This window comes from Cydia splendana, chromosome 13 (assembly GCF_910591565.1).
Source record: "Cydia splendana chromosome 13, ilCydSple1.2, whole genome shotgun sequence".
Taxonomy (NCBI): Eukaryota; Metazoa; Arthropoda; class Insecta; order Lepidoptera; family Tortricidae; genus Cydia; species Cydia splendana.
Genome location: NC_085972.1, coordinates 4656948 through 4677450, shown reverse-complemented (window position 1 = coordinate 4677450; position 20503 = coordinate 4656948). Strand labels below are relative to the sequence as shown.

At 36.8% G+C, this 20503-nt stretch overlaps 2 protein-coding genes across 7 annotated transcripts in view; both read right to left on the bottom strand.

Annotated features, from left to right (window-relative positions):
- LOC134796344 (tyrosine-protein phosphatase non-receptor type 4) overlaps positions 1-14483 on the bottom strand; it is a 28276-nt gene extending 13793 nt beyond the window's left edge. Inside the window, exons 1-9 of the mRNA XM_063768496.1 lie at positions 13862-14483; positions 11566-11694; positions 6471-6684; positions 5790-5998; positions 5229-5381; positions 2934-3172; positions 2632-2775; positions 1068-1293; positions 304-409 (exon numbers count right to left, since the gene is read on the bottom strand). Of these exons, the coding sequence (XP_063624566.1) occupies positions 304-409; positions 1068-1293; positions 2632-2775; positions 2934-3172; positions 5229-5381; positions 5790-5998; positions 6471-6684; positions 11566-11694; positions 13862-14032 (1591 nt within the window). The 5' untranslated portion in view covers positions 14033-14483. The remainder of the gene's footprint in view (positions 1-303; positions 410-1067; positions 1294-2631; positions 2776-2933; positions 3173-5228; positions 5382-5789; positions 5999-6470; positions 6685-11565; positions 11695-13861) is intronic.
- A 1507-nt stretch (positions 14484-15990) lies between these two features.
- The window catches only part of LOC134796357 (POU domain, class 6, transcription factor 2), a 237559-nt gene continuing 233046 nt past the window's right edge, over positions 15991-20503 (bottom strand). For all 6 annotated transcript variants that reach the window (XM_063768519.1, XM_063768518.1, XM_063768520.1 and 3 more), the window contains one exon: positions 15991-19122. In XM_063768519.1, coding sequence (XP_063624589.1) covers positions 18998-19122 — 125 coding nt within the window. In that variant the 3' untranslated portion in view covers positions 15991-18997. The remainder of the gene's footprint in view (positions 19123-20503) is intronic.

The window sequence follows — 20503 nt, the reverse complement described above, 5'->3', positions numbered from 1 at the left end:
TTTCTGAAGCCGACTTGACGTCGATAAACGCGGTGTAGCCTTAAAATTTGTCTTTTAGGGGGCCTAGACAACATGACAATTTTCAGGGGGTCTAACCAAGATGACAATCTTTGATAGAAAAAGCCGATCGAAACTTAATGTATGGGAATAGTCATAAATACATTTTTTCGTTTCGTTTGGCGTTTGTCGATGTGCGATTGTAAACTATGTGAGGTGTGCAATAAAGAGTATTGTATTGTATTGTATTGTCATCTTCTCTAGGCCCCCTATTTGTTGAAGAGACTAACGGCACCAGACACATACCGTTTTGCTTAAGGACGAGCGTTAGCACGCCGCGCGTGTTTCTGATGATTTGTACAACTTGCTCATGGGTTAGGTCGTCCACGTCCGTGTTGTTTATTGATATAACCTGGAACAAAGATAAATGTCTGATAATTTATAAAAATGAAAGACAACAATCCTTGCGATTGATGGTTACTGAAATATATGGCCACGAATAAATAGTTCCTAAAATTCATGGGGGCAAATCACTTATGTTTTAAGACTTATCGATTTCGGACGATTTGATGAAACTTTCGCATAGGCTGAAGTTGGCGTAAAGCTTTACTTTAATAAATAAAACTGGCCAAGTGCGAGTCGGACTCGCGCACGAAGAGTTCCGTACCATTACGCAAAAAACGGCAAATAAATCACGTTTGTTGTATGGGAGTTCCACTTAAATATTTATTTTATTCTGTTTTTAGTATTTGTTGTTATAGCGGCAACAGAAATACATCATCTGTGAAAATTTCAACTGCCTAGCTATCACGGTTCATGAGATACAGCCTGGTGACAGACAGACAGACGGACAGCGGAATCTTAGTAATAGGGTCCCGTTTTTACCCTTTGGGTACGGAACCCTAAAAATTACAATGGCAGATTACTTTGATTAGTACTCTGGACACGAGCACATACACCTCTAGCGAAAAGTCAAATTTGGATGGCTTGATATCACCACTGATGTATCCTTAAGGTTTGATAGGATCAGATATCTGCAACTTCTGATGACGTAGCTTATGCTTAATTACCTGGTCCCCTTCTTGCAGCTGTGGATGACTCCGTGGTGCAACTCTAGATACAAGGACAGGCGCTCCGCCCCCACCCCTCACATTGAAACCAAATCTTCCGTCAGCTCCGGCCGAGAGTCGAACCCGGACCGTTTGATCGGCCACTTCTGAAGCTGTGTCTGAGTCGTCTGCGTAGGAGAGGGGTACTCTAAGTGCGAGGGAGCGTTCGAGGAAACCGCCTTCGTCTCTGAAAAAATATTTTATAGATTAAATGGAGATTCTTTTATGCATTATATAGGCGTCAAAAGCCACCTGACTTCATGGATTAAAAAAAAAAACCGGGCAAGTGCGAGTCGGACTCGCACGAAGGGTTCCGTACCATAATGCAAAAAACGGCAAAAAAAAACGGTCACCCATCCAAGTACTGACCCCGCCCGACGTTGCTTAACAACGGTCAAAAATCACGTTTGTTGTATGGGAGCCCCACTTAAATCTTTATTTTATTTTGTTTTTAGTATTTATTATTATAGCGGCAACAGAGATACATCATCTGTGAAAATTTCAACAGTCTAGCTATCACGGTTCATGAGATATAGCCTGGTGACAGACAGACAGATGGACAGCGGAGTCTTAGTAATAGGGTCCCGTTTTTTACCTTGTGGGTACGGAACCCTAAAATGGAGTTTGAACAGATTATCTGGATAACTTTAAGTATAGTAACAGAGATTATTGACATCATTCAAAGGCCTTACGCAAACAACCCATATGTGTAAAATCACATGTTCTTCATGTTTCCGTTGTTGCGGTTGCATCCTAAAGAAGCCTGGGGTCCGCTTTGGCAAACAGCCCGATAATTGGCTACCATCCCACGGTGGGATGGTAGCCAATTATCGGTATCGGTATCGGGATTCCCACCTTCACCCGGAGAGGAAACTTGTATTAGGATTATTATTGGGATGGGCGCAGCCCGCATCCACTAATTGGAAGCGACCCTTAAGAGGTCGTTCACCCGCTTTACGGAGGGTCGAAGCCATGTGAAACATTGATCGTAAGGTCGTCACTATAGGTCCTACAATTCCATAACTGCCATCACAGTGGTCTTTAAAAAACGAGGACTTGTGTGGTACAGTAGGCTACACAGTTGCATGGATATATTACGAACGGAATTAATTCATAAAGTGGCCATGTACATTTACAGCTCGTTGTACCTCATATCCCGTACCTCGTGAATCCCCAGTGACAGATTGCATGTGGAATGCGTAGTCTAAATGACGACTTACGATTTATCAGCCACGGGATCTCTCTAAAGCATTTGATCGTGTGGAGCATGATATAAGTACTAGGTACTTTTTAGTCATACACCAGCGGAAGCACTACACTCTGTCAACTAAAGCTTTTGCTGATCGCTGAAGCCTCGTTAAGTTGTATTTAAACCAAAGGACTCGGGAGGTATTTGTAAAGGATCTCAGTTCAGTAGTATTACTGTAAAGCGTGGTGTACCACAGGGTTCAATTTTGGAACCTTTTTTCTTCCCTTGTCTGAAGAACGCTACCGTTTCCTGGAGCTTATTGTAATGAGGACTCACTCGTTATCAGCCACGGGCGCCGTCCACGCGGCCCGGGGCGCGGGCTCGCCGTGCCCCGTGACCCTCGCGCCGCGCGGCGCCGCCGAGGGAGCCCCCAGGGACAGCTTGCCCGGAGATCGCGACCGCGTGCGGGAACTGCTTCGTCTGAAAATTAAGCTTTGATCAGGCGCTGGAAATAAATAAGACATCAGGGCTGTAATACCAGCCCGGGCCCCTTGGGCTCCTAAAAGGGACCTCTGAGGGTCTCGAAGAACTTATCGCATTTCAAGTAAGGGATCAGATCAGAGGAGAATAAATCTTACCTGACAAAAGTCCTATTACTCGACCGCGACCTCCTAGCATCTTCTAACGCTTGCGTCTCAGTCCTAGGCACCGTAGGGGCCGTGATACCGGCGAGGGCCCCTAGTGCTCCCAAAAGGGGCCGTCTCCGCGGGGCCCGGAGGCGGAAGAAGCCGTGGCGTTCTACGCTGCAACGCCAGAGGGCTTTAGCTGCGCGCCCTGACCGCATGTTGAAACCGAGGACTGTGTCGTATGATTCGGACTGAAAGAAAAACAAAAATACTTTAAAAATACTGCAGAACTAATAATTTATAAAATATGGCAATGTCGAGTGTTATGTAAAAAATAGAAAAGAGACCGAGGAGGCATCTAACTCCCGAGGCCAGATTGTTTGAACGGCATAGCGACGATGAACTGTAGGCGGCAAAATAGGAGCCCCTGGTTCGGGGTTATTCCCACTAGTTACCACCAAGTTCTTACCAGTGGTAACTACTGGGAATTTTTTTCCCAGCTTTTACCACTGGTAACTACTGGGAAAAAAAATTCCCACTAGTTACCACCAACTCGGCTTGGTGGTAACTACTGGGAATTTTTATTCCCAGTAGTTACCACTGGTAAAAGGTGGGATTTTTTTTTCCCAGTAGTTACCACCAAAATATTGTTAGAATTCAATACTAATAAAAACAGTATAAATAGTATAGTATAAATGTAGCGTGCTATAATAAATAATTATGTGTCAGTTAGTGATTCAGTAAACTGCTTTAAAAGTGATCAAAAATATTAAAACCATTTTACCAGTATAAGTGTAAAAACTAAAATAGAAGAGTCTCATTCTAGTTAAGTACAAATTAACTTATTATCCGAATTAAATTTATCTTATTAACTGTAAATTGAATTACATATATACAAACGAAGAAACAAATCAGTCAAAAAAGATAGTACCTGATGCCGCTGTGGTAGTGTTATTACCATCCCGCTAGCGTGGGTGTTTCTGTTTAAGCAATCGAGCCAACCAGCGTAACATGACCGAGCGATGTTACTACCGGAGCGTAATTGGAATGCGAGCCTATGCTGGTTACTCCGAGCAGTCAGCCCATCCGAAGCGCGCCCTAAGCGATTTTAATAACAACCATGCCCTTTTCTTATTTCTTCTTCTTCTTCTTCTTTTTAGGGGCTATATAAGGCTCCAAAGCCTATGTATCACTGCGACCATTCCTGATCTATTGTGATCGCCACCTACTACAACTCTCGATCCAAACCTGCAACTTCAAACAGCTGCAGGATCCTTTTGGTCTCGAAAGACTTTACCTCCTCCGGGCGCAAAATGTGTCCGCCCAGGATTAGGTCACGAGTACGCATTAGGCAAGGGCACTCTGTGAGGATGTGCAAGGGCGTCTCCTCTGCCTCCATACAGAGTCTGCACCGCCCTATCTCACGTTTCCCCATAGTGTGCATGTGCTTATTTAGGCCGCAATGCCCAGTAAGCACCCTTACCAAGTTGCGCAGTTGGTTCCTAGACAGCGCTAAGGCGTTCGAAGACGCCTTTTTGCTGAAGGCCTTGATAAGCGCCTTGGAATGGTTCAAACCTGGTGTTTCTCTCCAAAGTTGAATGGTTTTGTAGTGACAGTAGGTCTTTAGGGTTCAGTTTTCTTATTTAGCTTGACTACAAATTATGAATACCTACATATTCCATCTCTGCGTCGTGTTATAATAGAACGAAATGAAGTAGCTGTAAATAATAAAACGAAATCAGTTCTGTCGGTTTTTGACTGATTTGTTAGTTCGTTTGTATAAATATGTAATTCAATTTACAGTTAATAAGATAAATTTAATTCAGATAATAAGTTAATTTCTACTTAACTAGAATGAGACTCTTCTATTTTAGTTTTTACACTTATACCGGTAAAACTGTTTTAATATTTTTGATCACTTTTAAAGCAGTTTACTGAATCACTAACTGACACATAATTATTTATTATAGCACGCTACATTTATACTATACTATTTATACTGTTTTTATTAGTATTGAATTCTAACAATATTTTGGTGGTAACTACTGGGAAAAAAAAATCCCAGCTTTTACCAGTGGTAACTACTGGGAAAAAATCCCACTAGTTACCACCAAGTGGTAAAAGATGGGAAAAAAATTCCCAGTTGTTACCACTGGTAAGAACTTGGTGGTAACTAGTGGGAATAACCCCTGGTTCGTGGCACAAAGGGTAAATGTCAAGTTTTAATTTCCAATTCTTGAATTGAATGCCCAACTTACGAGTTATTGTTTTTTGAGTCAATATTTAAAAAAAAACTCGAATACTTACTGGTTCCCGCTTAAGTTGAATAAAAAACTGTTTCCTCTTGAAGGAAATCTTGACGATTTTACTCCAAGAGAACGTGTTTACTCGAATGTTGTTCTGGAATACGACTATACCTATTGATGTGACGCCAATAAATATGTCCTTTCCGTTGTAATCCTGAAAAAAAAATGCAAATAACCGCGTACCGCATAAGTACACTAGGTATATTTAGTTTTAGATGTAAGGAATGAGTAACCCCCTTATTCATAAAACAACTTTACGGGCCTGATTTAGTTAAATTATGTTTTGTCCCTTTCTTATAAATACATAAGTCAAAATTACAGATAAAGACAAACGATTCATAGCTAATTCAGGCCAGTAACGCGTTTATGATTCATAAATTATGAATAACGCCATAGTCTTTTAGCATGTTCTAAAAACTTCACTTCAGCACTTGAGCTGGCCTTCCCACTGTGTGACTTCTATAGTGGTCATATTCTTCCATCTTCAGACTATTTAGCCACAAATAAGTGTTCCAATAGTTAGTTTGATAGATTACACACTTATCTGTAACATAATCCTTACCTTAGCAGGATGAGATTCGACGCCGTAACAGTCCAATCTTTTCGCATGTTCCAGAAAATTCGCTTCAGCGTCAGAAGGGGCCTGTCCACTATGTAACTTATGTAGTTCACGTATTCTTCTCTCGTCTTCAGCGGACTGTTTAGGCACTAATCTATGTTCGGACAGATAGTCCGGCGGATGTTCTGATACATTGTAATCGCCGAGTTCCGCTGAAATAAACGTATGTTTTATATAAGTTTTAGTGTTCAAATGTATAAGCCTATTGCCTATGTTTGATAAGGATCCACCGAATATTATTGCATTTTCAGAACGATTTTTTAAATTCAGATTTATATCACATGAATAAAGCAATATTTTCTATACTGTAACTACAATAAATTATAAGCGACTTTCTCGTTACGTTTTTGACCTTTTCGTAAAAAAAATCAACGTATACTAGTTATTATTATGAGCCTGTTGTGTCCCACTGCTGGGCAAAAGCCTCCCCCCTCTTCTTCCACTCGTCCCGGTTTTGAGCTACATCTGGCCAGTCTCTCAAAAAGGAGTCCAAGATATTCCGCCATCGCCGACGAGGTCTGCCGGATCCCCGGTGTGACTCGTGGGGCACCCACTCTGTGGTTAACTTGGCCCACAAGTCGTATACTAGTACCAAACAGTAAAATATTTATATAAAGGCCTTACCTTGCACTGTGAATGAAGCAAGTAACAGCAAAGTATTCTTGGGAGCAGTCATCCTTCCATCCAGCAGTAGCTTCCTCAACTGCAGACAGAGCAGGTATCTGGTGAACTCCTCGGCCAGTCTAGAAGGTTCTGGAGGGTAGAACCGGACCGCTAGCCAGAACTGCGCGTTGCCTCCGACTTGCTTCTTGACTGACTTGCTTGGGTCTAACCAGCGCTGTAAGGTAAGATGAAAGAAGTTCCACCATTAATGAGGCACAGATGTAGTGCATAATTGTTTTCCATCGTATTTTCTCGGAAACGTTCGTATTTGTCATGCTACTTCAGTTAACCTCAGTACTTTTTGTACCAAGACACGTTCGAACATTTCCGTGAAAATACGACGGAAAATATTACCCTAAGTACATCTGTAAGAGACGCAGTCGACAAAGATGACACCACAATCTGTATCAATTCTCATAACAAAATACTCCTAATTCTAATTGGCATAACTTTTTTTTTAACTTATTTATTCCTAAATATTGCATTACTAAACACCCATCAACGAGTTAATAGTGGATTTATTTTCAATATTGATAACGGGGTTGGCTTATCTACGTCCACTACCACGTCAATATATCTCATTGAGAAAATACAAATACGTCAGAGGCATGCCCCCTTTCTATCCATTGAAGCTGGGGAACTCCCATGATAACTATGTATTGGTTTTAAGGAAAATAGGCATATAAAATGCGTAGTTACATTTTTCCTTAGAGCTGGTGTTTCCTGACCCATTTATGACTACGCAATGGCCTTTGTTTTAAAATAGGTATTATCTGGCGCCTGGGTCTCTAGGTACATTCAATTTATTTCAAGGAAGCTGGAATATGTACATTTCCTATATAATATATAATTATATATGTACTTTGTACATTCCCAAGGCTGTTTTTGTCATTTACCTTGTATAGTTATGGTTTGGTTTTCAAGAAACATTGGTTTTAGGTTTTGCACGACGGATCTGAAATGTATGGGAAGCTCCTCGGATCCGGATCCAGATCCGGATAATTTCATACATTTCGGATCCGGATTGCAAACCCTAATTGGTTTAAAGCAATTGAATGTCCATAATTGGAATTTATTGGAGAAATTGATCTTTATTAGGGTAAACACGCGATAACCTGGCCATTTATTTAGGCGTTAAAGCTGTCAATATAGCATAGCTAAGCTTTTTATTTTAAGGAACACTTAGGACTTACGTACTAAATGAAAAAAAAAGTAGTATTGGTATCCCACCTCCTATTCAATAGATCACTTTGTTCCAACCAGATAAGGACTATCAATGAGCAGTTGGCTGATGGATAAATTCCTAAGGCCCAGCCATAAAAGAAAGAAATCGAAAATTTGCCAGTGTAATTTGTACCTATCATGAAGGAAATAGAGTTGATTTTGGTTTGGGTGAAAATTGAACAAAACGAAGGAAATGCAACTCTACTCCAATTGAAAATGATTTAAATTTCATCGAACTTAATAAATAATAACAACTATGGTACGACCATAGTCTAATAAAACATGGTCTTCCATTCCCAGAGTGACACGGGCCTACGTCACAACAACATGGCCGCTATATATAGCGCTATCGCATATTATCATATAGCGCTGTCGCATGATGACGTAGGCCCGTGTCAGTTAGGTGACCTAGAAAAGACGGGAATGGAGTACCAGGCGGAGTATATTATTATACCATGGGTACGACCGTGATCTTTATTGCGGATAAGTTACTTACATCTATGTCACCCTATCAGTCATATTTTTACATTTTTATATGTGACGTTTTCAACCTAAAGGTACCTACCACATTGTTGGTTGTTGATAAGGTTGATTTCAAATTTAAGCTAAGAAATAGCGCCTTATTGACAGCCTACAATAACTACTCTTTTGATTGAGACTGGCACATACATATGTGACGTCCCACGGTCAAAGGTACCTTATGGCGGGTATGGAGTTATGCATACCCCAGTAATCTACAATAAATAAGCTATCGATAACACAAAAGATCAACCTTCTAGGTTGCGTAGTTACAGAGATATGATTTTTTGAAAATAATGTTGTGAAATGAGCAACTTTACGATAGAGAAGTTTTAAGTTTAGCCGCCTAAAAAACTATGTTCCTGAAGTAAGTTACATAGTTGACTACAAATAATAATGCCTTATATATCTGAGATTAAAAAAATATTGCGACTTGTTCTGTAATGCAAATAGAAACTTTTGATATCGACTGATTTATGTGTATACTAACCAATCTCTTGAAAATAAAGTTTTATTTCATTTTCACGATTGATTGCAATGAGCTCTCAAGATTTAAATTTTATCTATTAGAAAACGACACTGACAGACAGTTTAAGCAAAAAACAATACCGATTTAGAGGTGAAAATGTATTTTCTGACTTTTTCATATAAAATCACAAAATTGAATATTTTTACTTTTAATGTGACACACAATCAATATTTCTGAGCACATATGAAAGAAATTCTGTCATTCAAATGAAATAAATCCTAAAACCCCAACTAAATACTATATTTAACCCCTTATGCCACTTTAAACTTACATAACAATAACAGTATTTGCTCCATACATTTACGAAAAGGTACCTTATGGAAATAAATCTAATAATACATCACTACAAAATATCAATCATATTATAGTTTATCTTTTATGAATAGAAAATATTAATTTACATTAAACTGCCCCCAATTTAATTAGTTCTTCGTCATAATAATCTTAAAAAAGACCAATAATTTGTATGTAATGAAAAGGTACCTTGTGGTCAAGTTACATGATGAGGCATGATGATGATGGAACAGTTAGGATAAACTAATAATATTTTGGGGTTAAGATGGTATAAATCGTCTATTTCTTATCAATAATATATTTCGGTTGCTATTGAAGATAAGCGGCATTGAGGTTCAATGACCTCAGATATTCCATAAGGTAATGCGTCGGGTATTGGCATTTTTCAGCAAACCAATGGCTGATTTACTGCATGCGACCAAACCAAATGAAGATTATTCTAGTTAAGAAAGACTTGACGAGAGTAACTTTGGTATAATAGCAGTCTACTTGGATTTGTGATGTCGGTCTATGTACGGTTATAATATTTGCGAGGCGCCCCAACCAGAACTGAAATTATCAAATTAGTTTTGCAGAATGCTAATACAGTTCTCTACCAAACTTCTTTTCCCGTATTGACTAGTTTTTTTGGGAATTTTCAATCTTTTTTCCATAAGGTACCTTTTCTACTAAACTCTGAGACGACATTACTAGGCTTATAACTAACTTATAACAAAAATAAAAACAGGTAAACAAACGTTACGCATTTAGGTTTCAGATCACACAATAAAAAAAAAATGAGCATTTTTTCACCTCTTTACAAAACATTTAATATCTCCGAAACTAGAAACCCTCATAAGGTACCTTTTCCCGTGGAACGTCACATATAATCGATAAACATGGCTGATTTTTTCGGGTTCCGTACCCAAAGGGTAAAACGGGACCCTATTACTAAGACTCCGCTGTCCGTCCGTCTGTCACCAGGCTGTATCTCACGAACCGTGATAGCTAGACAGTTGAAATTTTCACTGATGATGTATTTCTGTTGCCGCTATAACAACAAATACTAAAAACAGAATAAAATTAAGATTTAAGTGAGGCTCCCATACAACAAACGTGATTTTGGACCGAAGTTAAGCTACGTCGGGCGGGGTCAGTACTTGGATGGGTGACCGTTTTTTTTGCCGTTTTTTGTATTATGGTACGGAACCCTTCGTGCGCGAGTCCGACTCGCACTTGCCCGGTTTTTTTTTAACTGCTGTTAGTTTTTTCTTCCTAATTCTGTATAACAAACCAAAACAAAGAGTGTGTCATATAAAACAATCAGAACATAAATACTAACAAGCACTTAAGCATATGTGGGCCAAATCATTGGTCTCTTTAATATGAAGTTGCATGACCATGTGACATATAAATTGAAGTTAATTAACCTACTGAGTTAGACTCGGTATGGCCTTAAAATTTGGTCTTAAAAGTCATTACTCTCTTGATTCTATTTTCAGATTTTTTCATCTGTAGTAAATTAATGAATAAATTAATTATGTCTATCGTAAATTAGCGAAAATTGGTAGTTAAATTGATTTGGTTGCTTCAACCCCATAGAAGTAAGTAAGTAAATACTTTATTGTGCGAAAAGAAAGGAATATTGGTTACATGAGATAAAACATAAATGTGTACATAGTACAAAGGCGAACTTATCCCTAAAAGGGATCTCTTCCAGTTAAACTATGCCTAAAGGAGTAATTAAAAGCTATACCTAGAGTAATTATATGATATTAAAGACTATAAACTACAAACTATATATAAAGTTTGTATGAAGACATTAACAAACAATTAATTTATTTCAATTGAACTAAAGCTACAGGTATGTGACGTTTTCGATCAAAAGGTACCCAATTGTCAATAAGGTTGTTTTCAAATTGAAGCCATATGGAAATAGCACCTTATTGAGAACCGACAATAGGTAGGTAACTAGGTACCCTTTTGATTCAGAATGGCACATATTTTTTTACTATTGCTAACACTATGCAACTTATATTTCATATACGGATATTTCATAGTATGCCTCGCCAAAATACAAAAAATCGGGCAAGTGCGAGTCGGACTCGCGCACGAAGGGTTCCGTACCATATAAAAAAAAAACAAAAAAAAAAGCAAAAAAAAAAAACAGTCACCCATCCAAGTACTGACCACTCCCGACGTTGCTTAACTTTGGTCAAAAATCACGTTTGTTGTATGGGAGCCCCATTTAAATCTTTATTTTATTCTGTTTTTAGTATTTGTCGTTATAGCGGCAACAGAAATACATCATCTGTGAAAATTTCAACTGTCTAGCTATCACGGTTCGTGAGATACAGCCTGGTGACAGACGGACGGACGGACGGACGGACGGACGGACGGACGGACGGACAGCGAAGTCTTAGTAATAGGGTCCCGTTTTACCCTTTGGGTACGGAGCCCTAAAAAATAAGTATGCCTTTTAAATGCAAAATACAAAAAAAGCAAACATACCGTAATTTCTGTGTTAGTAGCATTTGGTGCTGCACCATTCTCCGTAAACTGTAGTCCAAAATAGTCCTTCTCAATTAGTTCTATGTGTTGGAATACTTGCTCTAACAGTGCACTGCCTTTTGCTTTTTTCTGGAATCAAAAAATATTAAAATATTAATAAAGAAATGCCATTATCAAGACTCAAGAAAAGTTTAGTTAAAAATACTAGATGGAACTCTGAGCTACCATTGAACAATTCAAATAATTTTATAATATTAGTTTAATGGTAAGGAGTATCTTACTATGTCTTACTTTGACATGGTTCTAAGGCAGCCTAGAGTTTTGCTGACTGTATACATAGCATGTAAGTAGGTAACTATTTCAGATTAGAATCTGAATAAATCATACATAGGGCTGTTGTCTGTCTGGGTTTCATCCAGATTGCCTGGGATTTTTTGAGTGTGCTGGCAGATTTTTTAAAAGCTTTTAGGTTATGAAGAGGGAAAAGGTGATATAAATGAAACATGTAGGGTTTTTTGTTTTAAGCTTTTGGCTGATGTCAGCCCTCATAAAATAACTATCCTTTAAAATTTTGCCCAACTCTGACACACAATGCTTCGGGTTAGCCTTGTACATAAAGTGTAAGCAGTTCTCGAGATATTTAGAAATGTGACAGACTGATGGACAGAGTCACAACTCTGCTTTAACTTTTTTACCTTTTTAGTATGGATCAATAAAAACAAATTCAAATTGCAACAGCTTAGCAACAAGTAAAATAATTCAATATGCAATTATTAAACATTTTCCGATAAGAATATTAATAAAGATTAATTAAATTGTACTTAAATGCTGTTTAAATTACACATTTACCCTATATTACCAAGTAGGGCAATCAAGCAATTCAATATAATAAATTGCAGTAACGCAGATAACATTTGTTCCTCCTAATTCACTCAAAATGTATCAGTATTGTGTTCATTGTAAATTAATAGCAAATAGTATGAATCTTACATGACATACTATAATTACACTATCTAGTAGGTATACTGGGGCAAGTTGAAGGCAAGTGCGCTAGAGGAAGACTGCCCTGCTTGTTCATTGTAAATTAATAGCAAATAGTAATGAATCTTACATGACATACTATAATTACACTATCTAGTAGGTATCTAGTAGGAATCTAGTATGTATCTAGTAGGTATACTGGGGCAAGTTGAAGGCAAGTGCGCTAGAGGAAAGAGCCCCTTCAAGATGGTTGCATTCCATTAGACAAGCATGTGGTTCCATGCAGAGGGCAGCCCACATAGCCCTTGTTCGCGATAAATGGAGGGACATAGTTGTTGGTCATGATCCTCAGTCAATGAGGGAACGACGAAGAAGAAGAGTACCTACTTCTTCTTCATCGTGCTAGTACTTTATGTTCCTACTTCATAATTGATCATATTATAGCCGATTTACACATCGATTAGTATTCATTGCGAGTTCATACATTTGCTATTTGCGTTTAGTAAAAAACATATGTTTGCATTTGTTTGGTTTGTTGCATTTGTTGGTGCACTTGTAAATTCCGACATGAGCTCGATTTTTGAAAACCAAAATGAAGTACTGAAAACAGTAAGGTTTCTTTCATGAAAGTTTGACGGATCACAGTGGAATGTAGGAGCGCAACAATGCTTTATTTTAAAGTTTCAGTCCCTAGAGATAGGCAAGACTGTTTTTTAGGGTTCCATACCCAAAGGGTAAAAACGGGATTCTATTATTAAGACTCCACTGTCCGCCTGTCCATCTGTTTGTCTGTCACCAGGCTGTATCTCATGAACTGTGATAGCTAGACAGTTGAAATTTACACAAATGATGTATTTCTGTTGCCGCAATAGCCACAATTTAACTTCTGTCCACTTCAACTGTTATTGATATATATTTTTATATAGATTGCCAAATAAGGTTTGTGATAATAAATCTAAGATTTCCAGTGAGTAAAGATTTTGACTGAGCGTACATAAACGTTAATCATACTTCTTTTACAAGTAGGCAATATAACAAATAAAGCAGTAAAATACCTTTTACACCTAGGTTTAATTCTAGCTATAGCTAGACTAATTTTTAATCCCTTACAAACTAAATTAACATTAATTTTGAACACTAGTAGTATTGTAATTAGTGTGTTACAGCCAGTCCCGATTTGTTTCTAGTACTTATTAAAGAGGTTAATTGCTTGGCCCTTACTCTTTGGTCCCAATTTAGAATACTGGCTGACGAACTACTGACAGAGCTTGCAAAAAAAAAACTTGTCAAACAAATGATGAACAGCTGTTCTTACCTCAATTTGAAAAGAGTGTTGGGTGTCGTCCAAGAACTGCACGGTAACATTTATTATGTTGAGTTTTCGCTCTCTTTGCAGCTCCAACGCTCGGACATTGTAAGTGCCACTGGAACTACTGAAGGCACGCCGCGAAACGCTTTCGATCATCTCATCTAATCGATTACTCATCTAAACCGGAATAAATTCTTAAGTTATAAGTCAGACACTTCGCGGTACAAAACGGCCGCAGATGGCTTGCGACCGTCGACACCACCACACACGCTCACAGACACAGCACAATTACGTATTATCGTTGTAAACTTAGTTAACCCCGTGAATCATATGACCTCACTCATGTATTTTCCTTCCTTCATTAAGCGGCAGCTACAAGCTATTATTGTAACGTATTGCATAAGTCACATAGGCGTAATAAGGCAACTTCCCTTAATAAACGGCTATTAGCTGTAAAGTTTGTATAATTCCGCTTTAAAAGCCATTAAAATGGCAAATATCTACGCATTACATTCATTTATCATCTTGCTACTGTTTATTTTTTTTTATAAATTGTCGCCATATTGAATTTCCACAGATAAACGTCAAAGGCGGGACGTTGCGTTCTGTTATTGCTTGTCTTACGCTTACGGTAGACCCGAAGGAATTTCGTCAATTCCGTCGCCGTTTTTCCTTCCGGATGAAAGCATCGTTTCAAAATCTTTTATTCCGTGTGGGACTTCATTCTCATTGCTAAAGTACGAATGGGCCCTGTTAAGGGTGCATAATGTAATTAGCGTTCGTCTCAGTGAGGCACAGGTGAGGTTTTCTTAGCTTAGTTGGAATGATACAAATTAATTGTGTTTCTGTTCTCTATGTCCATTTAATATTAATGTATGTGTTTGTTAAGTAACTAAGTAAAATAATCATTAATGGTTGTTAAAATAGTACCTGCACAGGATGAATATCCCTTAAATAATAACCGGTAATACCTATTATTATCGGTGTAGCAACTGGTTTCTAACTTTTCAGGCGAAGGTCCTTTACGTGAAAATATTATCCATTATATTTTTTTGCTGATCAGTTGGCTTCGTATTGTCTACAATAGGAAGATAGGAATCATTTATGCCGTTAATGGGGCAGGTAATAATTTATATGATTAATACCAGCTATGAGTGGTAATTAATTGATAAAGTATGATAAGTGCGGATCTGGGTTAAGTGTGGATAATTCAGTTGTCTACTTTCTTCCTTCTTCTCCTACCTTCCATCCAACAAATTCAGTCGCGGGTGAGCCATTTTATTTAAAGTTGTCCCCTACACTTTTTTTTTCAAATTTGGGATTTTTTATGTTATTTCTACTCAGAATCATGAGCTTTTTGGATCCTAATAGGAGAAAAAGTGTCCCAAAATTTCCATACAATTTTCAAAGTTTCCATTCCGTGACCGCCATACAAAGTCTATGAAAACCGGTAACGGAATGGAAATAAAAATCTTGGGACACATTTTTTCTCCTATTAGGATATAAAGAGCTCGTGAGACTGAGTAAAAATAACATAAAATTTCACAAATTGAAAAAAAGTTTAGGGGACATGCTTTTAATAAAATGGCCCGGGTGCATTCTCTAGTTTCCAGACATGACGAAGTCCGGATTGTTGCTTCAGATCACTCAACGTGGGCAAGGCAGAAATAGGTAAATACCTACACTAAATACCTGACGCGCGACTTCACCCAATATTTTTCTGACATCAGTCCCTTAGTTAATCTCTGGTTTAATCTTGGTAGCTGTACCTATATATTGACCTAATTTAAATATAATTATCTTTAAGATTGGTACTCAACAATACAGTTGACCAAGCAGGAAAACCAATGTAAGTAGGTACCTACCATAGCCCGGATTTTCAGAGGAAAAAGCGTACCAGGGCTAAGGATTAGTTAAATATCGACTTATCGATATCGATAAGCAATTCCTCACTAACTTTCTAAATATAATAATAAATTTCACTCATTCAAGAAGTATTAAGTAATTAAGAATGTTAGTTCCTTCACTATCTATACTCTATAGGTATGCAAACATCTTTGATTCATTCTGATTGAAACTGTAACACAGTTACATTTGTCGATTACAGGTGACAGAGGAAAGTAATAAAACAAATATTTCAAACAGTTATCTGCCTTTATTCTGCTTTTCTTCATAAACCAGCAGCCATAGTCATTCGTTCGGTACCATTACAGGAAGAAAAAATTAATACACTATTACATATTGTTACAGTTTGGTTTGAATATGTGTTACAGCTGAGTTATGTGTAGACTTTATGTATTTAGACTATTATATTGTTTACAAGTTACATGCGAATTATGAAAACCGGTGCGATGCGAATTTGCCCAGTAACAATTAAGATTTAATTATTTTATTCATAACGGGACTAGCAGTTTAATAGTTAAATTATCCTTTGTACTTAGCATCCTAAATGCCTTCTCTATTACACTAATGTTTGATGGGAATCAGGCTTTTCGTTGCGTTGTATATCTACTTTCTTCATTAGCACGTTTACTAAACTGTTTTCCGATTAGGTATTTAAATTACTACTAAAGTCATCTAGAGCATTGGTATTATATTATGAATGGTGACGAAAAACCTGATTCCGGCTTAAGTAGGTAAGGTTCAAAGTCGCACCGCACAATTTTGAGTCACTGTGTACCTTACTGCTTGTGTGTGTGGAGTGTTGTGCTTAAGTCGATAAAAAATCCGTTCCGTGTAAAATTTTGATTATGGCCAAACATCCCTTTTTTTAAATACACTTTTTGCACTTGTAATAATTTTTGAAAATATAAATTTTGATAATATTTTTCCCTTTGTTCCTAAATATTAATCCAAATAGTTTTTATTATCCTTAATATTGTATTTACAATTTTTCAACAGCCGAAAAATATGTTCAATTTTATTATAATATTATTTTTTAACGACTCTTGTTTAAAGTAGTAGGTAACAGTACAAATATTAATGATCACAAGTTGGTTTTCATTGGTCATTAACATACGTTAAATTACATCTTATTCTATCGGTAATACAGTTAACAGTAGGTCTTAGTTGAAAACTTTCTAACTAAATTATTTACACTTGCCACTCTAAGTAATACGAATTTTCTTGAAAAAATTATCTTGTGTGCCAAATCAAGATGTCACTAAAACATAAATTATTCTGTATAATTATGACTTTATGAGATGGGAACAGTTTTCTGTACGTTGGGTGGTATAATTTATTAAATCACTAGTATTTTGAAATACCTACTTTAAATTAAATAGTAACCCCAGTTTATCAATTCAGTGCCGGATTGTATGGTTATTAAATCACTAGCATTTTGAAATACTTCAAATAGTAATCGCAGATTATGTTATTTTTATCTTTGGAGTCGATTAAAAAGAGTCGCAAGTTACCAAAATGAAAAGCTTGACCAGGCTATAATAATTTGTGCATACTTTTCGGGCACACAAAACACTTATAAAACATTGTAATAACGACCATTTTTTGAAAATCTTTGAATATAATAATGTACTTCAAAATCTACATTTCCAAATGCGAGGCAATTTTATAGTTTTTTTTTTGTAAATAATATCTACCCAAAATAATATGCACATAACATATAGATATTGTGAGACCCCCTGTTACGTGTATTTATAATGAAACATGCACGACAAAGTGATCAATTAAAATATTTAATATGTGAAACAATCAATTGTTAATGTGGCCACAAAAATCCAACTTGTCAATTCATACAAATTATCGTTCAAAGCTAAATTACTCTTTAACTTAAAATTAATAATACATTATACGAAACAAAAACACAAACGATATTTACATTTACGCCGACGTATTTATTAACTATAATGTACTTACATATCGTTTTATATCCTATCTATCAACAAAAACCTACTAGATAAAAAAATCTGAGTAGGCCACTAAGACAGACGACATAATTATTTAAATCTACGTACTTTCATAATATCGATTATTACTAAAACTTGTAAAGTGCAACATTCGCTAAGTAGAACGGAACAACTCAGAGTATTTCAATAAATTAATTTATCATCTACTTTATCAAGTATCGAGAATTTAATATTGTACTTATTTACAAAATGCAATATTTTGCTACATAAAAATGCTGCCCTGTTCTTGAACATCAAATTAAGATGCACATGAACCGAAGTTCAAGCGCTTCCAGAACATTTTTACTGGATTTAGGGCCATGCATGCGCCCTCATATGTAGTTCTGGTACGCAAGCTTTGTATAATTTAGCAAAAAATGGCTTTATCAGGAACCCGATATTAGGTAATGATTTTGTACTAGACACCTATGCCTATTCTACAATACTCCATTCATGGTTAAAACTACGCCGAGACAATTATTTCAGTCGAAATTTGTTTTAATTTTACATTTTATCAAAAATCCTATCCATATTGAATTTATTTTAAGAGCGAAATACCTGTGAGTTTTCGTACAAACATTTCTTTGATTGAAATGTAAGATGGTGCGTTAAAATGATTTGTTCTACATTTCTACTTTGTTTTAATAATGGTTTAGGACAGTTTAGAATATCTAGCAAAGGAACATAGTATAGGTGGGTTGGAAATGTTGGAATGACGTTGTGTAATGAAAAAAATATGTGTAAGAAAACTTATCATCTTACAAGCTGTATTTAGTTTGAACCGGAGTAAAAAAAATATGAAAACGTTCATATAAATGCAACATGTCTGTGAACATAATATTTTTTTTTGAAACAGATCAAAAATTAAATGCAGTAAAATTGTAACAATTAAAATCATCGATAATCTGTATCCCATCACTAACTTTTCTAGCATCTGTGGTTCAAGGAAATAACTAAACGCGCAATTTTTCAAGTTAAACAAATCAAAAAATACGGTAGTATATGTCGTTTACCAGCCAGTAAAGTTAGTGCGTCCACACTGAACTAATTATTAAAACAAAATAGGTAGTAAACCTATCTTATTCTTGGCCGCCGGTGAGTAAATTGTAGCACTGGAATTGCGTTTCTGACACACAATGTATTGGAATAACAGATGTTAAAATTTACTTTGGCGGGAAGTTTAGCTCGGTTTGGACGCACCGTGAGTAGATCTTTAAAATAGGTGTTGTAGTTGGATTTAGACCATTCCTTTCGACATCATTCTGACGGTGTTTTTGAGAGCTTGGCGTTTGTTGCAGAACCATATTCTAATGACTTCGCGTTCGTAGCCCAGTTGGTGTGCTAGGCCGGTTATTTCTGTACCTGAAAAAAAAGGCGAAAATGAATCAGAGTCATAATATCATTAGATCCGTTGATAACGTTTGTTGCTTGGCCCCATCCCGATCGACCCCAAGTTAGTCAGATTGTTATGCCAATTTGCTTACGTTCTGTCCATGGATCAATAAGGCAGTACCTATAAATCTGATGAAGGCATTATAACACGTGGCGTTCCGCAAGGATCAGTTCTTGGACCTCTATTGTTCATAATATTTATTAATGATCTTCCAGAAAATATTTTACATGGAACTCCTTATTTGTATGCCGACGACACTAGTTTAATTCTGGGTGCATAGAGACTCAAGAAGAATTGCAGAATATAACCACACGTGGCTGGGAAAATCTCTCAGAATGGTTCTCTGCAAATGGTCTGTCGCTCAATAATGACAAGTGCTATTACATGATTTTTAAACGTGCATTCAACTCAATGGACTGTTCTCTAAATCTCCCTTTTGCTAAATCGGATTCAATTCGTTTTCTTGGTATCGAACTAGATCCATACCTAAGGTGGCATGACCACATAAACTGGTGTACCCTTATTTTATCGCCAAATTTTTTGCAGAATTTTATTATACAGAAAATTATTCATAGAATAATCGAATCGCACATTTTTGTTACAATTAATTATGTTTCTTCGATTATTCATTTCAAAGAAACATATTTTATAACTTGATTAAAATTCAGAATATTTATTCAAAGATTTTTAAATTAAATAAAAGACTGACTGTAGAATTATTATTCATTGAATATTATTTGTGTGACACTACAGTTCACAGAATATTAATTTCAACAATTATTATTTTACAAAATTACCTTTCACATACTCGTAGTATTAATTTAAATTGCTAAAAAAGGAGTTTAGGTTATTTTAGAGCTGCAACCTCTAAGAAATTAAACGAACCCTTGCTGGAAAAGTGGGTTAGGTTAGGTTAGAACTGCGACCCCCAAGAAAACGAACTGTTGCCAGAAAAGTGGGTTAAGTTAGGTTAGAACTGCGACCCCCATAAAAACGAACTTTATCCATAAAAGTGGGTTAGGTTAGAACTGCAACTCCCAAGAAAACGAACTGTTGCCAGAAAAGTGGGTTAGGTTAGGTTAGAACTGCGACCCCCATAAAAACGAACTTTATCCATAAAAGTGGGTTAGGTTAGAACTGCGACCCCTAAGAAAACGAAATGTTGCCAGAAAAGTGGGTTAGGTTAGGTTAGAACTGCGGCCCCCAAGAAAACGAACTGTTGCCAGAAAAGTGGGTTAGGTTAGGTTAGAACTGCGACCCCCATAAAAACGAACTGTTGCCAGAAAAGTGGGTTAGGTTAGGTTAGAACTGGGACCCCCATAAGAACGAACTTTATCCATAAAAGTGGGT